This window comes from Dysidea avara, chromosome 7 (genome assembly GCF_963678975.1).
Source record: "Dysidea avara chromosome 7, odDysAvar1.4, whole genome shotgun sequence".
Classification (NCBI taxonomy): Eukaryota; Metazoa; Porifera; class Demospongiae; order Dictyoceratida; family Dysideidae; genus Dysidea; species Dysidea avara.
The window spans coordinates 20,111,231-20,123,671 of NC_089278.1; the positions used below are offsets into that span (position 1 = coordinate 20,111,231).

The following is a 12,441-nucleotide window of genomic DNA, read 5'->3' on the forward strand; positions in this document are numbered from 1 at the left end:
TTTTAAAATTCACTGCATATTGATACAGTTGACTTCACTATGTTTAACCAAGGTACAGCATCATTACAGCTGTACTAATGCATTCCAGGTGGTTTTTTTCGGGGGAAATGTATTGCAAGACTGTTTTTTAAGTACAATAATTTGCAAAGCCATATGATTTCTTACCAATCCCTACTTATTAAGTACTACCGTACTTAATGATATTAGCCAGAACCATTTGCAATGGCAACTATATATCAAGAACATGCACAGGTACACACTTTCTAGCATCCAAGTTGATTTTATGGTATAGGAATTTAGAAAAAAGAGATAAGAATTGAAGTTACGAAAGGTAAGGTACTTACTTTAATACAGACAAATGATTAATTAACTACTCAGATGGGCTTTATACATTCCCAAAAGTGCCATATGCATATTGAATTACTGTCCATAAAAGGTATGGGTAAGTTAAGGCGTTTATGTATGGTTAGTGATGTGGTTTACAGAGGAATTTGATTATACTCTACACCCCTGCATTCAATGCTGTATATGACAACAGTTACAATCTTTTAATTCTTAGATGGTGAGTGCTTCGTTTGGCATAACAACTGCTTCAATAATATTATTTATTATGCTCATCAGCTTGCAAGGGACTCCATCAGAATTATATTTCATTTTAGGTCTGCAGGACACCTGTAGATGGTCAGATGGCTATTCAGCTATACAGATATATGCATGATGATATGTATAACAAATGTTACAAATATTAAAGGATGTTATGTGGCACTCGATACTAGGAATCAATAAGGCTTTTGTTTTCTCACCAATACACCAACTATCATCTAGCTTTAAATTCGACATTGGTCCAAATGTGCTCTGAAATAAGGTTCTACAAAATTGTCGAAATATTTCAGTACTGCCTGATACCAATATCATGTGAGCAGATAATTAGACAGTTCTGCACACTCCATTGAAGTCAACTGTTTACCATTAATTGAGAGTCATGTACGCTAACACATAGATCTCTCCAACCTCCTGACATATTAAAATTGAAGGAAGTAACACACAAGACAGGTTATGATTTGTCAAGTGGTGGTCATTGGTAAGGCTGAAAGATGGGTTTTCTCAAGCTGTGTTACAAATTTCCTCCAGATAGCATCTCAAAATATTAATTTTCCAAGGAGGGTATTCCCCCAGAACTGAGCTTTACCACTGCCACTTTTACCCTGACTACCCTGTTTCATTTGTGGCAGCTTCTTGGGCTACACGACACACTATATCATGTGTATACATGTGCTATATAGTATATGTGTGCATGTCGTGTTCCTCTATAGAGCAATACTGCTACTGCTGGTCACACATCTAGTGTGGATAAGTCACAAGTAACACTTTATTGGAGTCCTCCCAGTATACCGGACAATGTCACTTTATGGTAATTACAGAATGTCTGTAGCCATGCGTTACATATCTGATGTGTATTGTTTCTTCATTATAATGGTGTAACAAAAGTTATTTAATGACAGTTAGTGTGTAAAAATAGCAATACCTTTACCTCAGAATGGAAAACTCGTAGTTCGCCGTTTGTGGGTTATGCAGTATATATTTTTTTGCTTGTAGTGCATATTTTTACTTAACATTTAACATCATAAAAGGTTTAATGTTTAGTATACATGTCTGTAACTACAGTAGAACCTGTTGATCAGGACACTTGATAATGAGGACACCTGTGTAATCTTGACACTTGGTATGGTCCAAAATTATCCCTTAGCATGTAAACTGAACTGGAAAATCAGATAATCAGGACACTTTTGGTTGGTCTCAAGGTGTCCTTAATACACAGGTTTCACTATAGTACACACTAGCAAGTGCACTATGGTGAGACAAAAATATGTTTATGCAAGTAAGTATGTTTGGTATGTACATTATCAGTATATGTGTGTACATGCATAGTTATGGAAAATATATTGGGACTTGTCATTTCACAGTAGTTATGATATTATTGCTACCTTACAGGTTCTCAATTGTTGCACAGTATAACACATATTATGTTCAAATGGAGGGATTGATTATGGTGAGTGTTTGAATCATGCAATTATATATAGTTTTTTCCTTAAAATTCTGTTGGGTTGTGTTGGCAAGTAGAATTATTGTTGAAACACTTAATGCAGAAAAATTTGTAATGGAAACAGTTGCTACATATTTTGCATGTGCTATTAGTCAATGTCTCTAAAAATAGCTATTGAAGCATCAAGAATCAGGGTGTAGTACGTAGATAGGAGATTTCCTGGGCTCCCAGCAACCCCCACTGAAATTTGAATATGCAGGCTTGCAGCAAGGTTCAGCAGCACAAAGGTACAGAAAAAGACAAAAACCACGACTCGCAGTATAACTAACAGGAAACTTTCTTGATTCTTCCTCAGAAGTAGCACCTGGAAGAAGCCTTTTTATGATTGAGGTACCGTACACACAGGAATTTTTTGCGGTATGAAATTTTCATGGTAACCTGGATTTTCCATGATTTTATTTTCACGGATCAAGTACCGAGATTAGCAGTTTTCATGGTTGAAGAGCTGTCTCATGTTTGAGCTCAATAATAAGAGATATAATTCTTTACTTTAAGCCAGCCAAGCCCAGCGCTTTGCCAGGCAGTGTGTTGCAGTTAACTATTGACTATGTTAACAAAGAGATGAAAGCATTCTCAAGCACCACTCATATCCTGGATAGTCAATGAGCTCTGTCCTTTTGTAGTGCTACCACAAAAGGGTCTTTTGCTTTTCGAGATTCCCTCTCACAATTAGCTGTCTCTACAACTGGGGGCTCATTATAGCCTTGTAGATATGGTAGTCATGAAGGCAGTTAATGATGGCTAAATTGCTGGTCATTGTCTCTGCATGTTGAAATTTTCATGAATTTTATTTTCACGGTTGTTGTGTTGACCATGAATTCTGTGAAAATTATTTACCACATAATTTTTACATACCGTATGTACCAAGTAAAAAATGTGATTGTTGGATTCAGGGTTTACCAAGGGAGGGGGGTGCACCAGGGTAGTACGTCTACGGAGCAGGGACCCTAGGGGGTGCAGCCCCCCAAGCTATTTGTGACTGGATTTGTGAAAAGGTACCTTTTTCACACACATATATTGAGCCTTCATAACTCTTGTATCATTGCATAAAACTGTCTGAACGTTTCCATGAGTAACACTACAGTGTGTGGCTATATTTTGGTACAAAACGCAGCTTAATCAGTGTAAGGAGTCAACTGTTATAACATTTTGTTCATTCACATGTAAAATGTGTGGAAAAGGTACCTTTTTGCACATTTTATATGTTTCAGGACTAGAAATTGTGATGTAGAGTGATTTTATATGCAAATATCTAAATCATACTATGGACTACATTGATCAAGAGTTGTGTAGGGATAATTGACAGTCATGGGTAGTCCAGCTAGCTATAGCTATCGCTACAATTATTATGGACCTAACCTAAAGAATGGCATACAAAGGACCATATGCATATACATTTCATTTGCAAAATATTCTTAGCAGGATAAGAGTGGCCATACATGGGAGAGTACTGCAGATGCTAGTTTTTCATATTCAGCAACTATAGAGGATTGTCAATAGTGTTACATATGGTGACTGTTCTATTAGAGCATTTGCTTTTGACTGACTGCTCTATTAGAGTATCTCAGTCTTGTATAATGTTTATTTTGGAGGGGGAGCATGTGCCCCTGTGCCCGCCTTGGATCCGCCACTGCAAGGAATCCAAAGTCATTACACGCTACCCACAAATAAACACCCGTGCAGCAGTGGAGAAAGAAATGGAACACAAAGGACGACAAAGGTAACTTCATAATACATCCATTGCAGCTGCTGCAGTGGACAAAAAGGTATGTCTTGGATCTAAGCAATGGTGAACAGTAAAGAAATCAAGCCCATAACGTTATCCGTAGTTGAGACTGAAGGCATACGTAGGTTAGTTGGTACTCAAGTAGGCAAGCAGGCAGCTAGTAGAATATTCAGTTGAAGGGAGATGTTTGAAAAGTCCATATAAACTTTTTGAAGGTGTTTGGCTGGGATTACTCTGAAGACATTTTTGGATTTAACTATGCCTAACCAATGCTGCCAGCCCTTGTGAAGGAAAAGTGAGGCTGGTTTATGGGTGACACATTGACACCAGCCATGCTTATGTCACTAATGTTTGTTGTCGCATGCATACAGACATGTACATGTTAAAATATGCCCATGCATGCAAAATATGTAATAGTGTGCTTTAATTAGAGAGTGTAGTTATCTGCATGTTATTGGGTGATGAGGATGATACATAGAAGTGCTTGCATCACAGTGGGAAGACTCTTCAGTATTTAGATTTTTACTACGTATGTACAACACTCCTGCCCTATCTTTTGACTGCCAGATTTTACACTGCACAATGTATTTTAGTGCTTATGAAATAGTTGTAACATGAGCATGAGATATTGGGTGTCTCAGCTGCAAGTGTGGGAAGCTGCAGACATGCTTCACGTACGTATTTATTAGGCCATGGGAATTTCAATCTTGGATAACTTATGTAAGAATAATGGCAAGGTGTTATTGAGGCCAAACGTAAGTGTATTGACACGAGCTTGCAGAAAAATTTGCATTTGCTTGTGGGTGTGCTATTAAGCACAGAAAGTTGAAATGCAAGCTCATAAGGCCATACCTATTTGATCTTATTTGTGAGGGCCCGACTGACTGCATTTTTCTTCAAATGAAATAATTTTGAAAATTACTTGTGTGGATCACGTGTTCTTAATTAAAGACAACTCAGCATCAACGCCCTTGTGATATAGTCCAAAAGGGACCATTGAAGATCGTCCAATGCTCTAAAATTGTAGAACACCATGGGAAAACTCTTTTGATGCTACTAGAAGAGTATGAAACCTAGATTTTTAATTGTGTATGTACTATTATAGCTACATTCATTATTTGCATTTTGTAGGCTTGTGTTTAAATTTTTTTTTCATTTTCAAACCGACCTACCTACCCAAATTTAAAATAATCTTGCCCACGCAACATAAGATCAAATAGGTATGGCCTAACAATGTTTTAAGAGTACCAAAGTACTTGCTTTACTAGCCATGAATAAACTGAAATCGTGAATATGCTCACAATGCTAATAGATAATCCATTAGGTGTGTTATACGTGGCATCACGCCAGGTGTCTATTATATCAATCAAAACAGCAATATAAACTTACCTGTGACCTTCTTCATTCAATAAACAATGAACTACCTTTATCCCGGTCCACAGCTTAACTCTGGCTCAACTTATGTAACATTGTTCACAAAACTAAAGCACACAGCAGATCCCTCACTATATTATAACAGTAGTTAACAAAGTTTCATCAAAGAAATCTGATGATTTCTTGGAATGCCTGCAATGCATTAACAATATTTTATGCTACCTCCGTTTCTCATTAATGCATTTCTGAGCACTGTTAGCAGTGCTAATGGAATTTATTCACCTTCTCTTCTCATTGAAGTAAGGTATAAAAGTGGTATATACATAGTACTGTTGTAACAACAAGCAGCAGTTGAGCAGTTATTAACTTTACGCGACTTTTCTTTCCCATGTACATATTACAGCTCCACACTTTACAGTCTTAATTTTGTTGCTGTAGCTAATCAGTAAACTTTTATTTCTAAAACTGTGTAATGTAAGTCTTGGTGTGTTTCCTTACATGTAAAAATATAACCGACTACTGGATTTATATCTAGTCTTTGTATTTGTACATAATTATAATCATTAGAATTTTGCTATCTTTCTTATTAAAACTGTGATTTAGGGTAGTTTGTGTAACTATTATGTGTGTGTTGTTTTACTAGACCTCAGCTGTGTTCTGCTCAGGAAGTAAGAATATATATTTTGGATACAGATGTCTATGCACGTATATAATCTTACATAGGTCCTTGTCAGAATGGTGGGACATGTGTCGAGTCCAATGGAAACTACACCTGCATTAATTGTAATGCTGGATTTACTGGTCAGAATTGTCATCTATTAACAGGTAGGTGTGAATGATTTGAGTGCTCCTACATAACTATATAGATATATTTACTAGTATAATAATGTGTACATCAATCCTTGTAACCATATATATCATATTTATTCCAGGTGTTAATAGTGTTACATCTGTAAATGGACGGGCAACTTTTGTCATTGGGGAAGAAGTTTCTTTGATGTGTAACACAATTCCATCTGATCTTTCTGTGACATGGGAAGTTAGAAGAGATGCATCAACTTATGTAGCAGTTAACGATTCTCTAGTAAGATATGAACCACCTTCACTTCGCACTGTCTTGAGATTTAACATATCATCAATTAATGCTGGAGGTGGCTATCGATGTCGTGGTACTGGTCAGCTGGAGAATGACACAAGTGATGAATTAGGCATTAATGTTCTTCCAGGTATAGACATATATATGCAGTTATTTGTATATACAGTGTGATGTTATCGTCGTTGTACAGAAAAAATCATGTTTGAATAACAATTGATAAATTTTAATTCCAATCCTTTCTTACTCCCCAAGAATTGCAAAGAGATGAACGCTATCCTCAAGCCTAAGACCACTGTGATGCATAATATAAAGAAACCTTACTCAAATTACTCCAGTCTACCCAGCTGTATATTGGGTACCTGGTTGTTATGTATGCTATGTAATATGATGTAAGAAACGTGCACGTGACTCTCTTGATTAGGCCTGTATGAGTTGTACTTGTTTTGTATGCTGCTAGCGAAATTGTAACAAATGTTGTATTGATCTATGTGATGAAACAATAAAGTGATTACAATAGAAAATATAACATATGGCGAAGAGGAGCCACGGAACAAAGTCTTATCTCGGTGCTCCAGAACTGTTCGACGCTTCAGTGGACGATTGGACAGCTTTTGTACAACGTTTTAAGCATTCCTTTTTGGCGAATGGAGTAACTGACGCTGAACCAAAGCTACACTTGTTTCTGTCACTAGTGGGTACAAACATTTTTCAGTTATTGTCAAACCTCACTGCACCACAGGAGCCGGGAGAGTTCACTTACGCCCAAGTGATAGAGAAACTTACTGCACACTACAAGCCGAAACCATTGAAAATAGCTGAGCATTTTTGTTTTTACAAGAGAAACCAGCAACAAGGTGAACGTGCCACAGATTATGTGGCAGAGCTGAGAAGATTGGCAGTCAATTGCAAATTTGGGAAATTCCTTGACGAAGCCCTCTATGACTGCCTCGTGTGTGGCATCCGTGATGAAGCTGCTCAGCACAGACTTCTAGCCGAAGCTGACCTGAACCTCACGAAGGCCCTGATCCTGGCACAGTCCATGGAGAGAGCATAGAAGGACTCTAGAGACATTCAGTCCCCACGTGGTAACAATGTCACACTTCCAAGAGAAGGCACCTACTCTGTGATACCAAAGAAGCAATTCTACAGATGTTTGGGAACAGGTCATGCACCTACAGATTGCCATTTCAAATCAGCAAAATGTAATAAATGTCACAAGACAGGCCATATCACTAAAGCATGTCAGACAAGAGAGTCCAACAAACAAATCAAGCTGTCACTGAAACCATTAGGTCAGAAAAGTCATAGTCGGAAGACAAAAGCTCCAACGAACACTGTCAAAGACAGTCCTTCATCCCAGTCTGAACCTGCTGACATAGTACATGTTGACACAGCATCACCTCACATTCCAAAGAGTTACAAAGTTTTGACAACAAGTAACAACAATCCAGTTACCATGGAACTAGACACAGGGGCAGGAGTTACCATTGTTAGTGAGAAAACATGGGCTGATAAACTAAATAAACCAGAACTCCAAGACTGTGAACTGGCGTTACAGAGTTACCCAAATAGATCCCTGACAGTACTCGGTTCCTGCATGGTTGAAGTCTCCATACATGGACAGACTAGACAGTTGCCATTAGTAGTGGTTGAAGGTGATGGAATTTCACTCCTAGGACGGAACTGGCTAGAATCAATCAGATTGGATTGGACAGAAGTAGCAAGCATTAAGAACATCTCAAAACCTACCTATCAGTCAAAACTTGACAAATTACTTGACGAATATGAAGAAATATTTTTTTGCGAAGAGTTGGGTCATGGCAAGCTCCATGTCAAACCTGAAGCATCTCCAAAATTTTACCGACCGAGACCTATACCACTGGCAATGAAAGAAAAGATAGAAGAAGAGCTCAGTAGATTGACAAATTCTGGAGTCATCACCCAAGTAGAGACCTCAGAATGGGCTAAACCTACAGTTTCAGTAAAAAAGCCAAATGGTTCAGTACGACCATGTGGAGATTACAAGGTGACTATTAACCCTTACGTTAATGTAAATCAGCATCCTCTCCCATGACCAGAAGAACTTATAGAACTTATTGCTGCTCTCAACAATGGTCAACATTTTACTAAACTAGATTTGTCCGAGGCATATTTACAAGTTGAATTAGATGCTGAGTCACAGAAGTACCTGGTGATAAACACTCACAAGGGACTCTTCCGTTTTAACAGATTGCCATACGGAGTTGCCTCAGCTCCAACAATATTCCAACAGATCATGGAACAGATTCTTCCAAAGTTGCCTAAAGTTGTATGCTACATGGATGACATTGTAATAACTGCCGCTACTGAAGAAGAACATTTACAGAATCTTAGAGCTGTGTTCAAAAGCATCAAACAGAATGGCCTCAGAATCAAACAATCCAAGTGCAAATTTTTTCAACAGTCTGTCAAATATCTGGGGTAAGCAAGGTATTAGTACTTCTCCACGAAAGGTTTCTGCCATTGCTAATGTACATCCTAGGGCTGGGAGATTATATCGATTGTGGGGTTAATCGTGATTGTCTCTGAGCATCGTGATGTTGATATGTATTTTAAATAATCGTGATGTTGTAACATCATACAAATGTGCATTAGTAAATTTTAGATTCTAAATGGTGGCACATACTGTTGTGGAGGAACACGATCCGGGAACAAGCTTGATGGGGTTCATTGTGTGAATAAATCTTACTGCGTAGTTTTCAGCTTAACTGTTAAAAACCATTGAATTCCAAAGATATTCATTACGCCGTTTTGTATTGAACTTTAACTGCCTATGGCCTTAATTGTGTCGAACAGTTGTACACAATTTCACTGTGTATTAAATAATTCATACAAAGTTGTGCATACATGATGCTGATGTATGTGTGTTATAACATCGTGATAGTTATCATAATCGTGATATGTTGCATCCTACAATCGTGAAAGTAGCAAAATGTCACAATCTCTCAGCCCTAGTACATCCCCCTACAGATGTTTCAAAGTTGTGTTCCTTTCTGGGGATGGTAAACCATTACGGAAAGTTTATTAAGAATTTAACAGACTTTTGTGCCCCTCTGAACAATTGCTGAGAAAGGGTATAACATGGGATTGGACTGATGGATGCCAGAGAAACTTTGACAAAATAAAAGAAGTCCTTACCTCAGCAGATGTTTTAGCTCATTTTGATCTGAAGTTACCTTTGGGCCTTGCCTGTGATGCTAGTTCAATAGGTGGTACAGTTTTGTTTCACTCTTACCCAGATAGCTCAGAGCATCCCATTGCTTACGCTTCAAAAACTCTTACCTCAGCTGAACAGCACTATTCATAAATTGAACGAGAAGCCCTCAGTATCATATTTGGCGTCAAAAAGTTTCATCAGTTTCTATATGGAAGAAATTTTTCACTGCTTACCGACCACAAGCCTCTACTGACCATTTTTGGACACAAAAAGGGAATTCCTATAATGGTTGCCAGTAGACTCCAGCAATGGGCTATCATCTTATCAGCTTACACTTACACTATCTCTTATAAGCCAACAAAAGAACATGGAAATGCTGACTGTTTGTGATGACTACCCTTAGAAACTGACTCTGAATTTGAATACTTTCAAGCAATTGAACCTGTTGTAAATATTCAAGAAGAGCAGATAAATTACTGCCACTGTCAGCTAATAGTGTCAAAACTGAAACAGAGAAGGACTCAATCCTCTCACAAGTGTTACACAAGATAAAGTTTGGATGGCCAAATACCAAGAAACATCTCAACAAAGACCTCCACCCATACTTTGATCGTAAGTTTCAATTAACTGTTCATAATGGTTGTATTATGTGTGGTCATAGAGTTGTTATACCTGCTAGTTTACAACACAGGTTTTGACAGAAATCCACGATGGTCACATGGGTGCTGTGCGAATGAAGGCTTTGGCAAGAATACACGTCTGGTGGCCATGTATTGACAAACACATACAAGATCATGCTTACCAATGTATTCCATGTCAACAGAACCAGTGAAAGCTCCAATACATACGTGGGAAACCCCAAGGAAGCCATGGAGTCAACTCCACATTGACTTTGCTGGTCCTTTTGAGGATTTTATGTGGTTTATAGTGATAGATGCAACAAGTAAATGGCCAGAAGTGATCAAGATGAACAGCAATACAACTGCTGAACATGCCATAAATGTTTTGAGAACACTGTTTTCCAGGTTAGTCAGTTAGTATCTAATAATGGACCTCAATTCACCAGTGAGGCCTACCAGCAGTTCTGTGCAAGTAATGGAATCTGCCAAACTTTGACAGCTCCATACCATCCGAGATCAAATGGTGAGGAAGAACATTTTGTTCAAACCTTCAAGAATGCCATAAGACAGGGAAAGCATGTTGGTATTGATAAAGCATTGTGTCAATTTTTACTAAGATACAGAACAACCCCTCATCCTAGCACAGGACAGACACCATCAAGATTAATGTTTGGAAGAGAACTACAGACACGGTTAACATTGCTACAACCTGTTGAATTGGAAAGGCTAGAACACTCAACAAAAGGTAAAGACGGCACTAGAAGTTTTGAACCTGATGATCCAGTGTGGTTGAGAAATTACTCAGGAAATCCTAAATGGATTGCTGGAACTATTGTTACAAAAACTGGACCAGTCAGTTACAAGGTCAAGTCAAGTGATCAGGTTTACAAGCAACATGTTGATCAGATTAATTCCTTTCAATTCCCTCACCACCGATGAATATTGGTGTTTCAGTAACTGAACAGAGACATTATCCTCAGAGAGAAAACAGACAACTCCCACAACGGTATCGAACTTAAGACAGGGGGAGTGTTATGTATGCTATGTAATATATAATGATGTAAGAAACGTGCACGTGACTCTCTTGATTAGGCCTGTATGAGTTGTACTTGTTTTGTATGCTGCTAGTGAAATTATAACAAATGTTGTGATCTATGTGATGAAACAATAAAGTGATTACAATAGAAAATATAACACTGGTGGCCTGGTGTCAACTGGGGAAGCAGCCCATCCAGCTGTAACATCAATGGGTACCTGGTGTTTACTGGGGAAGCAACTGTCCTTGTCTTGTTTAGAGGTGTTGGGGTCATTGTGGAACTTTATGTTCCGCAATGTCTCCTTGTAAGACCTGAACAGTCCCCTGCTGGTTACTAACCCTGCCCCAGGAGGATTTGCCTAAAGTTCCTGAGTGACGCACAGACATCCCAATGCTGATTAGCTGGCTGCTGTAGGCTATGCTATTGTATGCATGTGTTTGTGTATGTGTCTACATAAGTATTATGTTCATGTTTGCTATTCACAGAAACACTTAGTTTGCGAATCACTTACACAATTGGTGAAACTACTACTACTACTCAAATTTACTTAGTAAACAGATCTGCTTTTGCACTACCATCTCAATCATATAGTCAATTAACCATATTTTGTCTTGGTATTCTTGGAGATGACAGTACAGAATTAACATCTACCTCCATCACTGTAACTCTTGGAACATTTACTAACTATGTTGTTGTCAATGGATCATTAGATACATCTGGAGATTTTGTGGGGATATCATTTTCTACATTTTTGGATTCATACAGTGGAAATTACACCTGCCGTTCAAGAACTTCCAGTACTGAGAGGGCAGTTTTAATTTCCAGTGAGTTATAAACACATTTGAGAAGTATTTTATTATATATTGTTTGTTTTGTCACTTAAGGTAATTCAGTTGCATTCTTGTTGTCATCAAGAACGGTCCAAGTTCCTGTTGGAGAAAATGCCACATTTGTATATCGTATAGCCTTGACTGGTGATGTTGATGTTGTGGACAATGTACAGGTGTTCTTTACTAACACTGAAGGGGTTTCTGGTGCTGATGTTTCAATGATTGTTGGTCAAGGAAATGACATATATCATGTGATATTTCCCATATCATCTTCTCAAATTGGCAGTACATTAGATCAAGCTGAATTTGATCTTCAATTCAGTGGGCTTCCTATAACAAACCGTTCTCGTATAGATGTTCTATGTAAGTGTCATAAATTTGTGTCCACATCACAATAAATGTAACAGTTGTTTTGTGCACCTCTGTACACATGTCCATGAGTGCTACAAGAAATACAT

General features: G+C 38.1%; 1 protein-coding gene across 1 annotated transcript in view; it reads left to right on the forward strand.

The window, feature by feature from the left end:
* LOC136261979 (uncharacterized) overlaps positions 1 to 12,441 on the forward strand; it is a 76,065-nt gene that overhangs the window by 7,319 nt on the left and 56,305 nt on the right. The window contains exons 4-10 of the mRNA XM_066056084.1: positions 1,314 to 1,411; positions 1,993 to 2,050; positions 5,848 to 5,872; positions 5,928 to 6,029; positions 6,137 to 6,430; positions 11,639 to 11,977; positions 12,038 to 12,346. Coding sequence (XP_065912156.1) covers positions 1,314 to 1,411; positions 1,993 to 2,050; positions 5,848 to 5,872; positions 5,928 to 6,029; positions 6,137 to 6,430; positions 11,639 to 11,977; positions 12,038 to 12,346 — 1,225 coding nt within the window. The remainder of the gene's footprint in view (positions 1 to 1,313; positions 1,412 to 1,992; positions 2,051 to 5,847; positions 5,873 to 5,927; positions 6,030 to 6,136; positions 6,431 to 11,638; positions 11,978 to 12,037; positions 12,347 to 12,441) is intronic.